This window comes from Psammomys obesus, unplaced genomic scaffold (genome assembly GCF_907164565.1).
Source record: "Psammomys obesus unplaced genomic scaffold, mPsaObe1.curated_primary_1811, whole genome shotgun sequence".
NCBI classification, from domain to species: Eukaryota; Metazoa; Chordata; class Mammalia; order Rodentia; family Muridae; genus Psammomys; species Psammomys obesus.
In genome coordinates, this window is record NW_026587216.1 from 30,531,071 (window position 1) to 30,554,108 (window position 23,038).

Below are 23,038 nucleotides of genomic sequence, written 5' to 3' on the forward strand. Positions count from 1 at the left end.
TGCTATTAAAACATGTAAAGTCTTTTCCTGATTACAGCCTTGACAAATGGATGTTCTGATGGGACATAAATCAACACAAATCAACCTGTCTTGTGAGAAATTGGCAGGTAGACTTCATAGGGCCTATGCCTGTCACCAAGGAATGCAAATAATCCCTTACTTGTGTGTGTGCTGCTGCAGGCTTCTTACAAGAATTTCTGTGCAAGGAAACAACAGGAGAAACTACCCTGACAGATCTTATCCAACTAAGTGTTATGCAGGGTTGTCTATGAAGAATCAGTGTAGACAGAGGTAGCCATTTCACCAACATTGATTTACACAACTGGGCTGAAGACAAGTGCCTACAATGGTATTTGTAACCATACTAGCTTGTGATAATTAAAAAAAAAAAAGCTAAAACAAAAGCCAAGTGTCTAAATCCAAAAGTTGGTTGGTTTTCTACAAGGGTAGAAAGAAAATTCCCAGAGAAATTAAGGTTATTGAGTGAAAAGCCCAGTGCCAGAGATGGGTTATCTCCCTATGACTTATGGGCAATGAAGCCTCTGAGACCCCAAAAGCTAAAAAGTCTATTGCAACTCCTATTGGTTGTGTACCAGAAATAAATGGCAAAACACTATTGCTGAAGACACTATAGTCCTTGATTGCAGTGCACGGAGAAATTAAGCTGTGACTGAACTGGAAATCGTCAACCCGTTGGTTAGTTTTCATAGTGCCATAGTGGGCGGGGCATGCTGCTTAGAGCTTCAGGCGTAAGTGCTGCCTGTGCAGCCATGGCTTAGTTATGCTGTATAAGACCAACAGCCTTCCAATTGGATTTCTCTTCTAGACTGAATCATTTATTAAATTTAGATTTTTGGTTTTTTAAATTTAATTTTATTTATATATTTATTTAGTACAATTTATTCACTTTGTGTCCCCACTGCAGCCCCCTCCCTTGTCTCTATGTGGGGAGGATTATGTTTATTGATTTACATAGGTTGAAGCATGTCTGCATTTCTGAATTAAAGCAACTTGGTCGTGATGAATAACCTCATTGATATGATATGATATGATATGATATGATATGAAATGATATGATATAAATTTGGTGTAGAAGTATTTTATTGAAGATTTTTGCACCTATCTTCATAAAAATATTGGTCCATAATTTCTTTTTTTATTGGGTATTTATCTGGTTTTGGTGTCAGGGTAAGCATGACTTTGTTAAAAAAATTACAAAAGTTTTCTTCAGTTTCTAGTTCTGAAGATTAATTTGAGGTGCACTGACATTAGTTGTTTTTTCTTTTAAGTTCTGGTAAATTCTGCACTAAAACATCTGGCTCTGGTAATTTTACTGTTGTGAGACTTTTATATGCTGCTTTTATTTTGATAGATGTTATGAGTCTTTAAATTATTTTATATTGATATAATATTGACTGGCTATATACACCAGTAAATTAATCAGTTTATTACAGTTTTCATGAAATTGATATTTATTTATTTATTTTATTATTAATTATACTTTATCCACTTTGTATCCCCCCATAAGGCCCTCCCCCTTTCCCTCCTGATTCCACCCTCCCTCCCCCTTCTTCAAGCATGCCCCTCCCCAAGTCCACTGATAGGGAAGGTCCTTTTCTCTTTCCTTCTGATCTTAGTCTATCAGATCACCTCAGGAGTGGCTGCATTGTTATCTTCTGTGGCCTGGTAGGGCTGCTCCCCCCTCAGGGGGAGGTGATCAAAGAGCAGGCCAATCAGATTATGTCAGAGGCAGGCCCTGTTCCCATTATTATATAACCCACTTGGACACTGAACTGTCATGTGCTACATCTGTGCAGGGGTTCTAGGTTATCTCCACGAATAGTCCTTGGTTGGAGTATGAGGCTCTTGGAAAGTTCCCTGCATTCAAATTTTCTGGTTCTGTTGCTCTCCTTGTGAGTTCCCATCCTCTCCAGTTCTTACTATTTCCCACTTCTTACATAAGATTCCATGCACTCTGCCCAACTGTTGGCCATAAGTCTCAGCGTCTGCTTTGATAGTCTGCAGGGCAGAGCCTTTCAGAGGCCCTCTGTGGCAGTTTCCTAGGTTGTTTCCTGTTTTCTTCTTCTTCTGATGTCCATCCTCTTTGCCTTTCAGGATAGGGATTGAGCGTTTTAGTCAGGGTCCTCTCTCTTGCTTAGTTTCTTAGATGTACAGTTTTTAGTAGCTTTATCCTATGTTATATGTCTATATGAGTGAGTATATAACCATATTTGTAGCAGCTTTATTTGTAATAGCCAGAAGCTGGAAACAGCCCAGATGCCCCTCAACTGAAGAATGGATGCAAAAATTGTGGTACATCTACACAATGGAGTATTACTCAGCAATGAAAAATAAGGAAATCATGAAATTTGCAGGTAAATGGTGGGAACTAGAAAGAATCATCCTGAGTGAGCTGTCCCAGAAGCAGAAAGACACACATGGTATATACTCACTCATATAGAAATTCAGATTTTTTACAGTTTCCCCTTTTAAAAAAGTATTTAATTATTTAAAATTTTAAATTTATTACAATTTATTCTCTCTCCCTCCTTCCCTCTCAATCCCACCCAACCTTCCTTTTCTCCTCCTATGCCCCTTACCCAGTTCACTGACAGGGGAGGTCCTCCTCCCCTTCCATCTCACCCTAACCTATCGGATCTCATCAGGACTGGCTGCATTGGCTACCTCTTTCACCTGGTAATGCTCCCACTCCCTGAGGGGGAGGTGATCGAAGAGCTAGCCATTGAATTGAGTTCATGTCAGAGACAGACCCTGCTCCCATTACTAGGAAACTCACTTGGAGCCTGAGCTGCCATGGGCTACATCTGTGCAGGAGGTATTTCAGAAGCAGAAAGACACACGTGGTATATATAGGATAATCATACTAAAATCTGCATACCCAAAGAAGCTAAGCAAAAAAGGAGGACCCTGGGTAAGATGCTTAGTCTTCATTCAGAAAGACAAAGAGGATAGACACTGGAAGAGGGAGAAAATGGAAAAGGACAGGAGCCTACCACAGAGGGACTCTGAAAGACTCTACCCAGCAGGGTATCAAAGCAGATGTTGAGACTCATAGCCAAACTTTTGGCAGAGTGCAGGGAATCATATGAAAGAAGGTGGCAATAGAAAGACCTGGACGGGACAGGAGCTCCACAAGGAGAGCAACAGCAATCAAAAAAAAAAAAAAAAATCTGGGCACAGGGGCCTTTTCTGAGACTGATATTCCAACCAAGGACCATTCATGAAGATAACAGTTTGCTCTTCTGACTCTCAATTTCTCCAGTCTCTGTTGTAAGGTCTCCCTTTTTAATCTCTAACTTTATAAATTTAAGTACTTTCTTTCAAACTTATGGTTAATTCGGTTAAGCATTTATCACTGTTTTTGATTTATTTTTTTCAAGGAAACAGCTCTTGGTTTGGTTGACTATTTGTATTAGTTTTTAGTTTGTTTCTTCATTAATTTCAGTCCTGAGTTAGATTATTTCGACCCATCGATTCTTTTTTTGCTATTAATTTTTCTTCTTTTAGTGCTCTCAAGTGTCTTAATTAAGGTACAAATATTTGATAGCTCCAGTTTTATTTTTAATGTAGGCATGTGGTGCTATTATTTTTCCCATTATAACTGTCATTATTGTGAAAACATCCATCCTACCAAAAATAATATCAAGAATCAATGTAGTCACTATGAGAATTCCAACAAATTTTTTCACAGAAACCACATACACACACAAACACACAGATACACACCAAAGGAGGATAGCTAAAACAATCCTGAATTTCACCATCCTAGATTTCAAGTTTTATTCCAGACCAATAGTAATCAAAACAGCATAGTATTGGAATAAAAACAGATACAGAATTAAAGACTTAGACATACTTCCACACACCTGATTAAAAAAAAGAAGAAGAAGAAGCTTAATGTACACACTGAAAAAAAGACATCTTCAGAAAATAGTCAAACTACTTGGCAGCTTGCAGAAGAATGAAATTAGATCCATATTTGTCACCCTTATCCATATTCAACTGCAAATGAATTAAGGACCTCAATATGACCTTTAACATGGTAGAAAAGAAAGGGAGCTTATAGGCTTGGACTCATTGGCATAAGTAAAGGCTTTCTGAATAGGACACCAATACCACAGGAGCTAAGAATAGCAACTAATAAATGAGACTCCAAGAAGCTGAAAAGATTCTGCATGGCCATAAAAACCATCATTCAGACAAAGTGGCACCCTACAGAATGGAAAAAAAATTACCACTTATACATCTAATAAGAGTTATTATCTAGAATATATAAAGAATTTTTAAAATGTCAAGAAATAATTAACTCAATTAAAAATAAAGCACAGAACTAAACAGTTCTTAAATACAACACAGACGTTTGAGACATCCTCATAGAAATTTCAACATACTTAGCCATCAGGGAAATGCATATTTTAAATTACTTTGAGATATCATCTTACCTAAGTCAAATAGATAAGATTAATATAAAAAATGGCAACACACTTTAAGTGAGGACCTACAATGTGTGTCTTTCTGGGTCTGGGTTACCTCACTCAAGACAATATTTTCCAGTTAGTTCCCTCCAATTGCTGGCAAATTGCATGATGCCTTTGTTTCTAATAGCTGAGTAGTATTCCATTGTGTAAATGTACCACATTTTTTCTATTTATTCTTCGGTTGTAGAACATCTAGGTTGTTTCCAGTTTGTGCCTATTATGAATAAAGCTGTTATGGACACAATTGAAGAGGTGACCTTGTGTTATGGTGGCATATCTTTTGGGTATATGCCTAGGAGAGGTATTGCTGGGTCTTGTGTTAGAGCTACTTCCAATTTTCTGAGAAAGTGCTAGGATTGATTTCCAAAATGGTTTTACAAGTTTGTACCCCTACCAGAAATGGAGAGATGTTCCCCTTTCTCCACACCTTCAACACCATGTGCTGTCACTTGAGGTTTTTATCCTAGCGATTTTGACACATCTAAGATGGAATCTCAGTCATTTCCCTGATGGCTAAGTACATTGAGCATTTATTTTTTTTTATTAAAATTTATTTTTATATTATTGACAATTTATTCACTTTATATCCCAGCTGTAGCCCCCTCCCTCATTCCCTCTCAACCCTACCCTTACTCCCTCATCTACTCCTATGCCCCTCTCCAAGTCCATTGATAGGGGACAGCCTCCTCCCCTTCCATCTGAACATAGCCTAACAAGTCTCATCAGGACGGTCTGCATTGTCTTCCTCTGTGGCCTGGTAAGGCTGCTCCCCCCTCAGGTAGAGTTGATTAAGGAACCAGCCACTGAGTTCATGTCAGAAACAGTCATTGAGCATTTTTTAAGTGTTTCTCAGCTAGTGATACCAGTGTTTAGCTATGCACCCCATTTTAAAACTTAAGGATTATTTGTTTTGTTTATCTTTTTGGTATTGAAATTCATAAGTTCTTTATATATTTTATATATTAGTCCTCTGTTGGATGTAGGGTTGGTGAAGATCTTTCCCAGTGTGTAGGTTGTTGTTTTGTTCAATTAACAGTTTCTTTTGCCTTACAGAAGCTTTTCATTGTTGATCTTAGTACGTGAGCTGTTGGTGTTCTGTTCAGGAAGTTGTCTCCTCTGCCAATGAGTTCAAGGCTTGTCCCCACTTTCTTTTCTAATTGATTTAGTGTATATGGTTTAATGTTGAGGTCTTTGATCCACTTGAGCTTGAGTTTTGTGCAGGGTGATAAATATGGACCTATTTGCATTCTTCTATATGTAGACCTCAAATTAGACCAGCACCATTTGTTGAACATGCTTTTTTCTCCAATGTATGATTTTGGCTTCTTTCTCAAAAATCAGGTGTCAGTAGGTGTGTGGACTTATTTCTGCCCTTTGGTTCAATTCCATTTATTGAAATGTCTGTTTTGATCTAAGCCATTCTGAGGGGTGAAGGAATCTCAGACTCATTTTGATTTGCATTTTCATGATGTTGAGCATTTCTTTAAGTGTTTCTGTACCATTCTGCATTCCTCTGCTGAGAATTCTCTGTTTAGCTCTGTACCCCATTTTCAAACTGGGTTATTTGGTTTGTTGGAGTATAATTTCTTGAGTTATTTATATATATATTGGATATTAGCCCTCTGTTGGATATAAGGTCGGTGAAGATTTTCTCTAGTCTGTAGGCTGTCATTTTGTTTTGTTGACAGTGTATTTTGCTTTACAGAAGCTTTTCATATATACATATTCATATTCATATATGTACATAAATACATACATGATATGTATATGACTATATATTAATATATATGTTCCTGGTCAATTATATATATATATAGTATATATGTATATATTTGTGTATATAAATTTATACATAATTAAATATATTTATTAGGAGAGTGACTTTACCACTTTCAATGTTTGATATAATTTTATTAATTACAATTGATAATATAAAAATAAAACAAATTAACTTATTGTGCCTAGATCTTGTTATGGCTTCATTAAACACTGGCAAGTTTATGTAGAGTTCTATTACAGTTTAAATTTCCAAACATACATCAATAGTTTAGAGGGAATATATAAATCACAATTTCTAAAGTTGTTAAATCAGAGACTTTATAAATATAAGGAGCAGATTATAATGTAAATTAAGATAATGGACAATCCAATTTATATTGGACAATAGAAATAATGCAATAGGAAGCAAATGTCACCTGTGTGTAAATGGGAAATATTTGTAGAGATTCTGATATAGTTACTTTTCAGCTGTTATTGTGGTATGCTCTACACAAACAAGCTGAAATCCAGGGTGGACATGAGAAGGACCTCATCTTCTGCAATGAGCTGGGAGTGTGGTACTAGCGACTGGATGTCCCGATGGCTGTGCTGAGGCCTCTGCTACTCTCATCATTACATGGAGGGTGTAAAGGATGCTAAGTCCAGCTGAACTTTGTCATGTGTGTTATATTTTATTGGTATTATAGCAAACAATAAGGCTGAGAAATCAGTATCTGAAAAATCAGAAAACAAAAAGTAAAACACGTGAGATAAGAAGTGTCTTCCCATATGGAAGCAATAAAATGTCTTTTGAATCATATTTCAAAACGGTATCATTTAACATGTTTTTGTAGGTTTGAGTCTCATAACAGTTAAATGGTGGAACATGTCGAACTTTCCACAGCATATGATTTTCTTTAAGAAACTGGTCTCTCTTGGTCAACAAGACCCAAAGCTATTCTCAGGCACTGCAACTTGATGTAAAATATTAATCTCAAGCTTTTTATAAAAGTTTAAAAATGCTAGCATATCCTTTACCACCTGAGGTCAGTGCTCAGAATGAGGACCTTCACCATCCAGTCTTGTGAAATCCAGATGATGAGGCAATTCATTCTTGTGTATAGACTAGCAGGAAATGTTTTCATTGCTCACTTGCATGTTTTGTATTATGAGCATATTCAGGCATAATAAACATAACTAATTGGGAAAACAACAGTTGAGTTAGTAGTTTGTTATATATAAATATTTTTAGGAGCAGAAAATGGAAAAGGGAGTGAGTGGGAAAGTAGCCAATGCCTACTACAATAAGGCAACACTTGACAATGTTATAGAGACAAATTCCTCTGAGTAGTTCATAACCGCTCCTGCTCGGAAGGCTAGTTTAGTGGACTTTGGCATAAGCCAAATAGATCATTTTGCATGAAATTATGTCGGCACAAGACACACAAACAGACTACAATATAGTAATAGACTACAAAAAGCGTAGTTTGGCATTAACAGCACTGCCTTTCCTTACAGATAGTCTACATGGGATGGTGTGAAGCCCGGGAGCAGGAATCCCTCCAAGACAGGGTTTATACACCTGTGTTTCTTGCCCTGAGGGGCTCCTGTCTCTACAGGTTCCTGTCACCACCAGTAAGTGTTTGTATCCAGTGTTTGAGCTCACTGATCTGCTGATAGCAGAGCGACAACCCCGAACGACACCTGATTATCAATGCATCTTGAAAATAAGGCACAGGACATTTAGGAAATAGTTAATATCGGTCTAACATATTTTGCCAAATGTAAAGCTTTGAAGAAATTAGATCCTGTTTTTCCTGAAGAACCTGGAAAATGGAGCAAATCATAACAATGTTAAAAATTCCATGAAGATGTGGGAAAGGATTTTACTAAATGTTCCCAAATATATATCTAATAAATTGGATGAGAAAGTAAAGAAATGATGATTGATAGGCTAAGAGATTTAAATTTTTATTCTTTGTTTATGAACATCCCATTCCTTTTGTATTTGTGGACCCTTTGAGAGTTCTTAGTCTGTATTTGGAGTGTTTCATTATCAGCATTAAGTTTTCAACTTGTATTTAAATCTACATTGACTCAAAATAATCCGTTGATAATGAGTAGGTATGTTAAGTCAAATTCTATGATGGTAAAACTTTAAAATGATGAGCAGTTGTGATGGCACAAGCCTGCAGTCTCTGAGTTCGGGAGATTGAGGCAAGAAAACCAGGTGTCCAAGGCTAGCCATGTGTAAACAGTGAGTCCATGTCTCAAAACAAGCTACTATAACACAACAAAACAACAGGAAGTGTACAAATCCCACAATTTTTTATATTATTATTGGAGAAAGGAGAAATATATTTTTGGAGGCTACATTAGCTTTTCTTGCAGTAAAAAGTATATAGATAGATATTCCACTAAATAAAAAAATATATATTTATCTCGTCTCACAGTGTCACATGACTATGTGACCCTGTTGTCCAGGCTTAAAGCAGCATATGCAGCATGGTTGGAGTACATACCAGGAGAGGATGCTACTTATGGCAGTAAGGAGATAGAGAAAAGAAAAGGAATTGGGACATTAATACCGCATGGAAGCTCATGCCCCTGCTGACCTAAATGTCCTTGCATCATAGCCCACCATATAAATGTTCTGCCATGTCAAAAAATAGAGCAGACCAGAGACAATCATTCAGTACACTGGTCTGTGAGAATATTTGATCTCATCTACAGCAGTAAAGATTTCCATACTCTGCAGTTCTTCTGGAATTAATTACTTTGTAATATATTCTGTTGTGTACCTATGTACACTAAATATGACTGCACAACTATTTTCTTGAAAGCCTTGCTTTGGAAACATGTAACCTACAGAGAAGTAACACCCAATAAATATTTATTGACTATAAATACGAAATGCCATGCTGCTCACTGCCAAGTTTAATAATATAAAGGACCTGGGAGTTCTCTGTGTCATTACTATTTTTAATGTTTATGCCTACACGAAATTCATAGAACCAATAAGAAAAAAATACAATGTGTGTATATCTTGTTATATTTCTACACTGAATAATTTCTTCTGCTTGGAGAGATGAAATAAGTAAGGAAACTCATTCCACAGTGGAGTAGACATCTTCACAATATCTTAACAATCCTAGAATGGTTTTTAAATATCAATAACTTATTTTTCATAATAGAAACCAAAGTTAATGCCTTATGTTCCTCTCTGAATCTTACTAAGAAAAACATGTATTTAGTACATGCATACTTAATATCTGTGTTTAAAGAACACACAAAATCATTTGAAACACATAAAACATTTTTAACAAATGGAAATTGCTACAGACAACACAAATTTTCCTGAAAAGAGGAAGCCAAATGCAGATAATTTTTTAATAAACCCTTTCATGGTATGAAAAGAACTTCCGATGAACTACCTCATTGATGGAGAGACTAAAGAAGCACTTATGTGAAAGTCTCATTTTCCAGATGAAAGAGATTGAAGCCAAAAGCCTTACTGGAACAAATGATATGTTATTTTCTGTCTTTTAAAGGTGACCACTTGGGACTGGACGCGAGCAGAGAAAACCTTCTCTGTGTGTGAGATCATGTGCAAGGTTCTCAAGGTATGTGCAGTAAAGACAATCATTTCTATGGAATGTCTTCTGAGGAGTGGTGATCTGAGCTCATGAACAGCTCATGAAAACAACTAACTCATGATTAGAAGATGAAGAAAAAAAGTAAAATAAAAAAATAAGGGAGGGGTACTGGGAGTAAAAAAAAAGCACAGATATTTAGAAAGTAAGTCTTTGAAATTAAAAACATGAAATCAAATGTAGAAAGCACTTGTTTGCTTTGCTTAGAAACCTGACAATCACTGTGTATCACAGGTGAGTTAATTTCTGTGTGACACAGAACTCTCACAAGCATTGAGTCATCAGGAATTCTGAAAAACGGACATGGCTTACACAGAGTATAGTAAGAACTAAAGTGGGTTATTTGAAAGAAACATCAGTGCATGTTTTCTTTGAAAAAAAAATAATGTACAGATTTAATGTCCACAACATGACGCTGTGGGGAACCATGTCAATATGTTATACAAAATGAAAGGATACTAACAAGAAGTAACCCTGCACAGTCTTCCTTTCACATGTTAGTTGTTTTCCCCTTTGAGTCAAGAACAGGTGAGATTCTATATTGCTCTTCTAGATTTTCTCATCCTGTATATCTGACACTTTGTAGCCGCTGATCTACATCTGCCTGGTTCTCCCCCCACCACCACCACCACACCTGTTCCCCTGCTCTTCATTCCTGTATACTTAAATTGAACTTTTGATTTTTATTTTTTGTTAGGTCCCAAAATGAAAGATGTTTGTATATTCTTCGATCTAACTCATTTCATTCATCCATGTTATGATAGATGGCTGCTAGGGCTGAATAATATTCCACTTTGTTTGCGTCCTGCAGTTTGTGTGTGAGTTTGTCTTTTAGCACTCTCTACCGTAGCTTCCATATCCTGGCTATCAATGTCTTCATCCAGTAATGATTAGATTTCCTATGGTATATGCCCAGAGCAGAAATGCTGGCTGGGTTGTATTACTGTTTCATTTCTAAATCTCATAGAAATATGTATACTATAGCTTGCAATGGGTATTTTGATCTAATTCTCTACACAGCTGAATTAAGTGTTTGTTTTTCCCAACCCTGAGTAACAGCTATTGTCTTTCCCCCTTTTGAAAACAGCCATGCTACATGGTAGGAGGTAATAACCTCCAAGTGGTTTAGATGTAAATTTCCCTGATTAGTGATGTTGATCATTATGCTATGTGTCTGTTGGCCAGGATTTTTCTTCTTTAGAGAAATGATTATTCATGTCTTTTGTCTTATATTTTAAATTTCATTGAGAATTTTACATTTTTAATATAAATTTTTATTTATTACAATTTATTCATTTTGTAGCCCAGCTGTAGCCCTACCCTCTCTCCTTCCCAATCCCACTTCTTCTCTTTCCCTCATCTCCCATGTCTCTTCCCCAGTCCACTGATAGTGAAGGACCTCCTCCCCTTCTATCTGACCTAGACTATCAGGTCTCATCAGGGTTGTCTTTCACAGTTTTCCTCTGTGGCCTGGTAAGGATGCTCCCCATTCAGGGGGAGGTGATCAGAAAGCCAGCCACTGAGTTCATGTCACAGACAGGCCCTGTTCCCCTAGCTAGGGAGCCCATTTGGAGACTGAGCTGCCATGGGCTACCTCTGTGCAGCAGTTTTAGGATATCTGCATGGATGGTCCTTGTTTGGAGTATCAGTCTCAGAAAAGACCCCTGGGCCCAGAATTTTTGGTTTTGTTGCTCTTCTTGTGGAGCTTGAGATCCTTCCAGGTTTTTCTTTCTCCCTCTTAATGCATAAGATTCCCTACACTCTGCCTAAAGTTTGCCTATGAGTCTCAGCATCTGCTTTAATACCCTACTGGGTAGAGTCGTTCAGAGGCCCTCTGTGGTAGGCTCTTGTCTTGTTCCTTGTTTTTACCTTCTTCTGATGTCTGTCCCATTTTCCTTTCTGAATGAAGAATAAGCATCTTACCCAGGGTCTTCCTTCTTTCTTAACTTCTTTAACTGTACAGATTTTAATATCATTATTCTATATTATATGTCTAATATCCACTTATAAGTGAGTATATATCATGTGTGCCTTTATGCTTCTGTGATACCTCACTCAGGATGATCTTTTCTGGTTCCAACCATTTGCCTGCAAATTTCATGATTTCCTTGTTTTTAATTGCTGAGTAATATTCCATTGTGTAAATGTACCACAATTTCTGTATTCATTCCTCAATTGAGGGACATCTGGGTTGTTTCAGCTACATGTAGAAAAATATAAATACTAATCATACTAATCACCATGCATAACTCTAAAGTCCATGTGGATCAAAGACCTCAACATAACACCAGACACACTAAACATGTTAGAAGAAAAAGTGGGGAAGAGCCTTGAGCTCATTGGCACAGTAGACAACTTCCTGAAGAGAACACCAACAGCACAGGGTCTAACATCAACAATCAGTAATTGGGACCTCATGAAACTGAAACATTTCTGTGAAGCAAAGGACAGTGTTGTCAGAACAAAATGACAGACTACTGACTGGGAATGAATCTTCACCAACCCTATATCTGACAGAAGGTTAATATCCAAAATATATAAAGAACTCAAGAAGTTAAACAGCAACAAATCAAGTAATCCAATTAAAAAATGGAGTACAGTGCTAAACAGAGAATTCTCAACAGAGGAACACTGAATGGCAGAGAAACACTTAAAGAAATGCTCAACATCCTAGTCATGAGGGAAATGTAAATCAAAACTATTCTGAGATTTCACCTTACACCTTTCAGAAAGCTAAAATCAAAACTCAAATGATATTGCATGCTGGAGAGGATGTGGAGAAAGGGGAACCATACTCCAGTGCTGGTGGGAATGTAAACTTGTACAACCACTTTGGAAATCAATCTGGCTCTTTCTCAGACAATTAGGAATAGAGTTATCTCAAGATCCAGCTATATCACTCCTAGGCATACATCTAATATGCTCAAGTATGCAACAAGGACATTTGTTCAACCATATTCATAGCAGCTATATTCATAATAGTCAGAATCAGGATACACTTTTTTTTCATTGTGGTTTTTAGAAACATCTTCTTGGGGTACACTGTGAAAATGTATGTGAAATGTGTGTAGTTATCAAATAAAGACAAGTATTCCCATCTTTAATTTATGAGTATTTTGTGTATATCCAACAGTAATATATGAGTTGAAGAGTTTAAATTCTCTTTCAGGATTCTATATTAGATGTGCTCACACATACGCATCTCTAGTCACAGCACACAGGAGAGAGAGGCAGATGAATCTTTGTGGATTTGAAGCCAGTTTTGTCTACATAGCAAGCTCTAGATCGTTCAGGGTCATGTAGTGAGACTGTATTAAAAAAGATCAGTGGACTTGGCAAGGGGCACGGTGGAGATGAGGGAGGGAGGGAGGGACTGGGAGGGAATGAGGGATCGGGACACGGCTGGGAGTTAATAAAATGTAACTGATAAGAAAAAAATAAAATTCAAAAAAAAATCAGGATTCTTGAAATGCTGCATAGACTCTTTTATGCAGGACTCATCCTGCTGTGCTATAGCAAAGCTTTAAAGATTTCTCAACCTCTTCTCTGAGCTCTGGTGTTGCTTACATTTCTGTTCCCTTCCTTCTTGTGCTTCTTCGTCTCTAGTAACAGCTATTCAGGTCTGTGTTTCCACTAGTTTTATGCAGGATAGAGAATTTGCAGCATTTGACTGATGAGCCTGTCTCACATCAGTTGGTGTAACACTTTTCACTGCCATCCGTCCTTTGCAAATTTTTATTTAATACTTCCCTACAGTTTAAGAAAACCTCAGGGTATATATGCATTTAGTATTCATTCATCAACTGGTGGGCATCTAAGCTATTTTTAGTACATCGTCATCTTAAATATTTTAGTAAGGAACAAGAGTGTTCAAATGGCTTTGTAGTGAGATATGAAAACCTATGTGTGGGTGTGACCCTAGCAGTGGAATAGCTAGGCAGCGTAGAACTTTCTTCTAGAGTTTGGAGAATCTTCAATGCCAGGTTCGATAGGAGCCATGCCAGTTTACACACCCATCAGTGGTAGATACAAGTTTCCCTTTTCACAAAACTTTTTCCAGATTTGATCTCCCAGTGATATCCATTCCATCTGGTATGAGGTAAAAACTCAAGGTAGTTTTCATTTGTATTTCTTTGGTGGCTAACGATCTTGAATATTTTAAAAATATTTACTAGCTATTTATAGTTCTTCTTTTGAGAACTCTCTGGTCAATTTCTTTTCTTTCCTTTTTTTCATTAAAGAGGTTGATTTCACTTATTGGCTTTGCTTGGTTATGTATTTTCACCTTTTTCCTTAATTTTATTTCCTTTTTAATTTTTTTATAATTTTTATTTTTTTATATTAATCACAGGTCATTTACTTTGTATCCCAGCTGTAGCTCCCTCCCTCATTCCCTCTCAATCCTACCCTCTCTCCCTCATCTCCTCCCTGCTCCTTTCCAAGTCCACTGATAGGGGAGGTCCTCCTCCCCTTCCATCTGACCTTAGCGTATCAGGTATCTTCAGGACTGGCTGCACTGTCCTCCTCTTTGGCCTAGCAAGGTTGCTCCTCCCTTGGGGGGTGGGAGAGTCATAGATCCAGCCATTGAGTTCATGTCAGAAATAGTCCTTGTTCCCCTTACTAGGGAACCCTTCAGTTTCATAGTCCCTTTTTATTTTTAAATGGGAACAGGGACTGTCTCTGACATGAACTCAGTGGCTAGCTCTTTGACTGCCTCCCCCTGATGGAAGAACAGCCTTGCCAGGCTACAGAAGAGGACAATGACTCGGTTCTGATGAAACAGGATAAGCTAGGGTCAGATGGAAGGGGAGGAGGACCTTCCCTATCCGTGGACTTGGAGAAGGGCATAGGAGGAGATGAGGGAGGGACAGTGGGATTGGGAGGGGATGAGCTAGGGAGCTACAGCTGGGATACGAAGTGAATAAACTGTAATTAATATAAAAATAAAAATTTAATTTAAAAACTGCCAGTTGAGTTATCTGATGTAATTCTAGTGGGCTTGTGTTTATGTGATTGTGTGTTTCTTTCTTGTTATTCTTCAATGTGAGTTTGAATATAATTTCTTTGTCTTGTGTATTTAGTGATTTCTTTCCTGGCCTTATCTGTTTTATTTTCTAAATGCCCTCTGTATCTGGACTTACATCTCTTTGCTTCATTCTTGGAAATTTTCTGTTATAATTCTTTTAAAATGTTTCTCGTGCTTGTAATCTATACATTTGTTCTTTTCAGAGTCTTTAGGATAGAGGTGTTCTCTGTGTCTTGTCTAGCATCTTGTTTCTATAGAGTTAGTAATCAGAGGCAGGCTATAGGGTCTTTTTCATGAGAACAAAAGACAGTAGAAGCATATGCAGATGGTTATTTTGAAGGGGTAGATGGTGATGGAAGCTTCAGAAGAGACATATTTGTCTTATTTGTTTGATTGCATTTCAGTGAAGTAGGTGGGTATTCTGTTTCTACCTCTCTATATACCTTTTCCTTTATAGATTTCTCATCTTGAAGTGTATTTCTTTCCATATTTCTATCTTTTTCTCTCTATATATCTTTATTTCTGTCTTTATCCTTTTCTGTGTTTATCTGTCTCATTTTCCATGTCTATCCCTATGTATCTCTCTCTTCCCCCTTCTCTCTTTCAATAGAAGGTATATGTAGTGAAGTGTGTACGTGTGTTGGGTATACATGTATTTGCAAATAATGCTAGAGACTCTGAGATCTATCCCAAAAACTGAGGGGGAGAAAAATAAAGGTGAAGAATAAGAAAAGAGATGTGCAGAGAAAAACACTTTGTATTTAAAATTAAAATAAACAATGAGAGACTCATATCTTAAAGACACAGAGAAAGAAGAGATAAAATATATTTCTCTGTCCCATGTTTGAAAAGCCAAATCTACTATTTTTTTAATCACCAGTACCGGCATTTGGAAGACAAAATAGATACTACTAGTTGGAAGGATTGCACAATAATTCTCAAAGTATTGCTTTGTGGAAATGTCTTTCTTATTACTATAGCATCTCCTTGAAAAAAATGCTTCTGAGTATTCTAAATCTGTATCAGCTGCTATTTATAAAACGGCAGTCTTCTAAGAAAGAATTGCTTGTGAATTGTTTTTCAGTTTAAATCACTTGAAATACAGCTTTCAGTTATAAATGTAACCTTGTAGTTGAATTGCCGTAAGTCCCTAAAATACTAAGGTTCAGAATTGTTTCCCTCTGACCATACCCATCTGTTTCCCTGGTAATTACCTTGTTCAGGCCACAACATTTTAGTGGTAGCATGGCTGCTCTACGCGCTCATTTATTCTGAGGATTGACAGCCTAAAGGAATACATCAAGCAGGGGTATGATGCATTGCATCAGCCATCTCAGCACCTAGAACCTGAAGCAAAAAGGTCCAGAATAGAGGATTAGTTAGGGCTTTATAGGAAGTTCCAGGAGAGCCTGAACGACATAGAATGACCCTGTCTCAAAGCAAGAAAAAGAGAACTAATCACTGGGAAAGCTATTCCATAGACAATGACAACCAAGGCAACTTCAGAAGCAGCCTACTATCAGTATACAACACAGTAAGCTAATTATTACTCATAACAGAAAAATGAAGCAAGGTTTCATTTTTTTTTCTCAGTGGGGTTTTATTTTTTTTCTTATCAGTTACATTTTATTAACTCTGTATTCCAGCCGTGTCCCGATCCCTCATTCCCTCCCAGTCCCTCCCTCCCTCCCTCATCTCCACCGTGCCCCTTGCCAAGTCCACTGATGGGGGGACCTCCTCCCCATTTATCTGATCCTGTTTTATCAGGTATCTTCAGGACTGGCTGCAAAGCTCTCTTCTGTGGCCTAACAGGACTGCTCCTCCCTTGGGGGGGGGGGTGGGGAGGCCAAAGAGCCAGTCATTGAGTTCCTGTTAGAAATAGTCCTTGTTCCCCTCACTATGGGAAACCAATTGGTTTCATTTTTATTTGTGTAATGTAATACATGTTTGATTTATAAACATTCATAGCATGCAGTGTCTTGGGACAGTGACTTTCATACATCTGCCATCTGTTATGCGGAGCACTTCATTCTGTTTTTCCAAGACATCCCTGAAGCCCCAAGATCTTAATTAAACTGTTTTTTTAAAAAAACAAAAAACAACAACAACAAAAAACTGTGTTCCACTGACTTGTACTGCCTTGCAAGCCCCTTTGATGCTTGATTCTTCATCTCATATCTAGTGAAAGTTTACCAAAACTTTATCTACTAAAGCAAAAGAAAGTCCTTATTTATATTAATTACAGTTTATTCACTTTGTATCCCAGCTGTAGTCATTTCTCAGGAATGGAGTATGGTAACCACAGGACCTAGTCTTCTTGCCTCATTAGGAAGACAATATGCAGCTGATGAGCAATCCTGTCTTCCAGCCTTCAGACTAAAATTTACTCTGTATGTGTGTTGTGTGTCCCTTTGTGTGTTGTGTAAAAATGTGGGGAATTGTTCTGTGATACTAAATACAATATTTTAGAAAAACATTTAGCAAACCTTTGAATAATGTTAAATTTACAGTCTTTACAAATTTAGAAAGCCATTATGTTTGTTAAATAACAGCTGTCTTAGTTACTTTTCTATTGCTGTGGTAAAACAACATGGCCATGGCAATGTGTAAAGGGAAGCATTCAATTTGTTTTATGGCCTTAGAGTTCATGATGGCAGAGCAAAGGCATGGGAGCAGAAACAGCTGAGAGGTTAAATCTTGATCCACAAGCACGAGGCACAGAGCACATAGGGAATGGCTTGGGTGCTTTGAAACTTCAAAGTCCAACACCAGTGACACAACTTCTCCAATAAAGTCATATTTCCTAATTCTTCCCAAATAATCCCACCAATTCTTCAAACATATGACCCTGTATGGACTCCTCTTATTCAAATCACAACAATAACCACGGACTTTATATAAGCTGATAACTCTTAGCAATACATTTATGGTTATCTTGTATTTCTAGAAGACCTTCATTTTTATTCTGTTAGTGTATTGGCATCATATTTTCATCGTATACCAAATATTATTTTGATTCTTAATGTTTGATTAGTACAGATTTGACAAAAACTATTAGACAGAAACCTTGGTGACCCAGCAATGCCGTGTAAAAATGTCAGGTGACAGGGGCTAGAATTCTGGCATTCACATCATTTTATTGGAATATTTACTATCATCACTTCAAGGTCCTCCTCGGAGTGCTTACAGTACCCAACATTCAGTGCATGCTGGTAATGTTAAGCTGTAAGCATTGCTGAAGTATTCTGTAAATGCACTTCCTCCAGCAGAACCCCATTCAAATTTTCTTAAGAAAACAGTTTATGCTTAAATATCTGGATGTGCCTTTATGATATAGGTAGGCATTTGTACTAGCTGGTCCTTTTGTCCTTTGACTCAGAGAACAGATTATTGAGAAAGTGCTAAAGTTAGGGGAACGGATTTCCTTTAGTTTCTTTCTGTCTTTCTTCCTTCTATTCTGAGACAGGATTTTTTCTGTGAAGCCCTGGTTGTCCTGGAATTTCCTGTGTAGAACAGGGTGGCTCCAGACTTGAAGATCAGCCTGCCTCTGCCTCCTGAATGCTGGGATTAAAGACATGCAACACTACCACCCAATTGGATTTCCAATTCTTCCTGGGGGGTGGCATTGGCCATCTTTGCAATTCTTGACTTTTTTTTTCCTGACTGATAATCCTTTACATCCTCTTTGTTAGAGAAAAGAAATAAAAGGGTCCCAGTGCCACAAGCCCCATTGTTGCTCAGAGGCAGACCTTGTCAGTATTGGATTCGTTTTGAGGTCACATGCAGAGACAACAGCAAAGTGGGGAAAAGAACCCCACCTACACCTCCTATGTTGCTTGCTCTTGTCAGGGTTTCTTAAGACAGTGGTGACCCTGTCCTTTGCAATCCCATTAACTTGATTGTGCATCTGCTAACTTGAACACCATTGAGAGGTAGAAGCCAGGTGTCGAGTGCTGATACCTTCTTCCCACAGGCACTGAATGTGGTAAGTACCATCAGTGGAAACACTGAACCATTAAAGCAATAATTCAAGAAACATTCACGGCTCTTTATATTATGTCACAGAATTAGATCAGTTGGGAGTCTCAGGACTTGTACTTACTGTGTGCTTCAGTGATTTAAGGGCAAATGTTATTGAAGTTACTGTTGACCAATCCACATAGTAGAAAAAAACCAGAACATGAAAGTACTATGCTGTTCTGTTTTTCATATTGAGCTGTGAAGTGTGGTTTTTAGGCATTATTATAAGATTCTATTTTGCTGAGGGAGACTTTAAAGTGGAATTCACAGGAATGTATGAGGATCACACACTTCAAGCTAATAGGTAATTGCTGGTGACAGTTCCTCTATCTGCCACATTTGTCATAGTCTCTTAAAGCCCTCTCCCTTTTAATCTTCCTTTGTTAATCAGCCCATGTTAAACAATGGTCCACAAGTACAGTGTCCTGGTGACAGAAAACTCAGAACTACAGCACAGAGATGAGAATAAAGAGACTGAGGAGGCCTGAGCTCAAGCCCTGAACCCAGCGAGGAGACTCATTAACTCATACATCTAAAAGGTCCTCTGATGACAGCTTCTTCTCTCTACTGACACTCCCAGACAGCCCCAATATGGTGTGTGGGAGTGTCATTCGCTAAAGGGCAGTAATTTGCAAACAAAAAATGCAATAAAAATACAAAATTAAATTCCATTTTCTTTCTTCTTCCTCCCATATTTTTGTTTTGGGAAGAATGCTTGCAAATAAGTGGAAGACAAAACCATCTTACTAAAAGACAAATGATACAGAAAATTAAGATCAATAAATCTAGTGATTTTTTAAAAAGTGCTATATAATACAAGTTATGGACTTGAAAGGAATTTACCAACCTTTTGTGAAGAAATTAGTTTATTTTGGACAGAGGACTACCTGGGCATTTATAGTGGTGTGAATGAAAACAGCTTCTTAGATTTGAGCGCTTGGTTCCCAGCTGGTGGACTGTTGGGAAGGATTAGGTGTTGTGTCCTCATGGTGGGAGGCATGTACCTATGGTGGGCTTTGACACTTCAAGAGCCCAGGCCAGGCCCAGTCTCTCTCTCTCTCTCTTCCTGAACATCAGGAAGTAAACCTTTTGGGTATTGCTCCAGCACTATGCCCATCTGCTTTCCACCATGATGATCACAGACTAATCCTCTAAAATTGTAAGCAAGCACCCAATCAGGTGATTTCTGTTAAAAAAGTTGACTTGGTCATGATGTCTCTTCGCAGAAAGAGAACACTAAGACAGGTATTGGTTTCAGGAGTGTGGTACTGCTGTGACAGGCCTGACCCTACTGCTGTCTGGAGGGATATGGCAGATTTTTAGAGTTTGAGCTAGAAAAGAAGTTGGATACTTTTAGTGGGGTTTACTGGGTTTTCTGTTAGGAACATTAGGGTAGTAGGGCTGAGGACAATGTGTAGTATAGAGGCCTGACTCAAGAGGCTTCAGAGGGCAAGATTATTAGTAAATGGTTGAGAACCCATTTACGGCATAGACTGTTCTTGTGATATTTTGGCAAAGAATATGACTGCTTCCTGATATTTTTAAAAGATATCTCAGCAGTTAAGAGCACTGACTGTTCTTCTCAAGGACTTTCCAAGTTGGATTCCCAATACTGCAATGTGGTCTGCATCCACCTGTAACTCCAGTTCCAGGTGATCCATGTAATCTTCTGACATCTTCAGTCAAAACACTTGTAAAAAGTAATTAAAAGAAAACTCAAACAAGCTTCTTTGTAAGAGACAGTCATCATGAAGGTATGAACTTAAGAACATCGGAGAATAAAACTCACACTCCAGGCATTAAACACTAAGAATTGAAATTCTGTTCTTTAGTCTTACATGTTCTAAAAATGCGAGATTGTTTTCAGAACAAGATCAAATTTCTACATAGAAATTTTATTGCTTTTACCCTGTGGTGTCCCCATTCACATCTTCAAGTAATACAGAATTTCTGCACATTTGTTAATATATAAAACTATATCCTCTTTAGCTATTTCCTATTAAGATATCATTGTTCTTAAAAGAAAATATTAGAATTGAAATATATAGATGAGCCTTTGATCTAATACTTAAAATGATTAACCTCATTAGGCAAATATGAAAGTCATCTCGTTTAATAATTCTGCCACCAATCAGTCATAGTGTTTCATTATCCTTACTTGTTTGCTTTTTCAGTTATAACAATGATAATTTTGACAGCAACATTTCTGTTTTTCTCTAGCAAAGTCTTACAGAAAATTCCTTTATATATTAATCAAAAATAACAAAACTGACTAAAGCATATTAAATTAAAAAATCAAGAATACAATTCAATTATAGCAACACAATATTTCATTTCAAATTCTCTCCATTATGTTTCTACTTAAAAAAATATCATGTAAAATATTTTACATCTGAATATGAAGTGCACATTCCCACATTGATCAGGTAGATATTTTTAACAAACTCTCATTTTCTTTGCTTCAATTTTCTGCACAGCCAAGGACATTCTTTCAGTAAAGGAGCTTAAGTCATTATGTGCTGGGTCACTTATCAAAGACATAATTATCAATGTCATAAAGACAAAGTCATCAAGGAAAAAACAGGCATTTGGTGGGGTCATTTTACATGCTACTCATGGTAGCAATGAAAAATAACCTTCATCCTATTTTAAATAATAATTTAATACACTAACCTCTAGTAACTTGACATGATGACATTTAGACTCCTCTGAAAGAGAAGTCTTGGGGGAGTTAGACAATTAATTCCAACTCTGATGATGAGAAAAATCTGCTCGTGTTAACTACATTTTAAAAATAGATCATGAAATTTGCAGGCAAACGGTGGGACCTAGAAAAGATCATCCTGAGTGAGGAATCCCAGAAGCAGAAAGACACACTTGGTATATACTCACTTATAAATGGATATTAGACATATAATATAGGATAAACACACTAAAATATGTACACCTACGGAAGCTATGCAAAAAGGAGGATCTTGGATAAGATGATCAATCCTTATTCAGAAAAGCAAAAGGGATAGATATCAGAAGAAAAGAAAACAGGAAACAGGACAGGAGCCTGCCACAGAAGGCCTCTGAAAGCCTCTACCCAGCAGCATATCGAAGCAGCTTCTAAAACTCATAGGCAAACTTTGGGCAGAGTGCAGGGAATCTTATGAAAGAAGGAGATAGGAAGACCTGGAGGGAACAGGAGCTCTACAAGGAGAGCAATAGAACCAAAAATTCTGAGCCCAGGGGTCTTTTCTGAGACATACTCCAAACAAGGTCCATGCATGAAGATAGCCTAGAACCCCTGCACAGATGTAGCCCATGGCCGCTCAGTCTCCAGGTTGGTTCCCTAGTAAGGTGAACAGGGGCTGTCTCTGACATAAACTCAGTGGCTGGCTCTCTGATCACCTCCCTCTGAGTGGGGAGCAGCCTTACCAGGACACAGAGGAAGACAATGCAGCCAGTCCTGATGTGGCTTGATAGGTTAGGGTCAGAGGGAAGGCTAGGAGGACCTCCCCTATCAGTGGACTCGGGGAGGGACATGGGAGGAGAAGAAGAGGGGAGGGGTGATTGGGAGAGGACAAGGAAGCTGGAATACAAAGTGAATAAATTGTAATAAATTAATTAAAAAATAAAAAATAGAATATATTGTACCTGTATATTTTATAGTACTTGACTGTTTCATATAACAGGTTCAAGTCTCTAAAACTTTCATTCCTTTGTTATGCTTTCCTTGCTTGTTGCTTATTTTCTTATTTATTGCCTCAAATGATCTCTAAATACTGAAAAAAAAAATGAACAAATTGGCAGATGCTTCAGTAAACCTACACATTAGGTTGTATTTAAGTTAGGGTAAACATCTACCTCTTTATTTAAAATGTAAGCTCCTTGATTCTTTTTTTTTTTTTTTTTTTTTTTTTTTTTAGAATGTCACACATGAGTACTGCGTTTACATATTATCTTACCACTTCTTATTCCCATCTAACTCCTGGCGTGTTCTCTCCTGCTGTCTCTCAAATTCATGACTTTTTTTGACACTTATTGTTTCACACATACTATATATATACATATATATATATATACATATATATATA

At 37.5% G+C, this 23,038-nt stretch overlaps 1 protein-coding gene across 3 annotated transcripts in view; it reads left to right on the forward strand.

Moving 5' to 3' along the window:
* The window catches only part of Sntg1 (syntrophin gamma 1), a 624,894-nt gene that overhangs the window by 540,717 nt on the left and 61,139 nt on the right, over nt 1-23,038 (forward strand). For all 3 annotated transcript variants that reach the window (XM_055603535.1, XM_055603536.1, XM_055603537.1), the window contains 2 exons: nt 7,776-7,892; nt 9,809-9,880. In XM_055603535.1, coding sequence (XP_055459510.1) covers nt 7,776-7,892; nt 9,809-9,880 — 189 coding nt within the window. The remainder of the gene's footprint in view (nt 1-7,775; nt 7,893-9,808; nt 9,881-23,038) is intronic.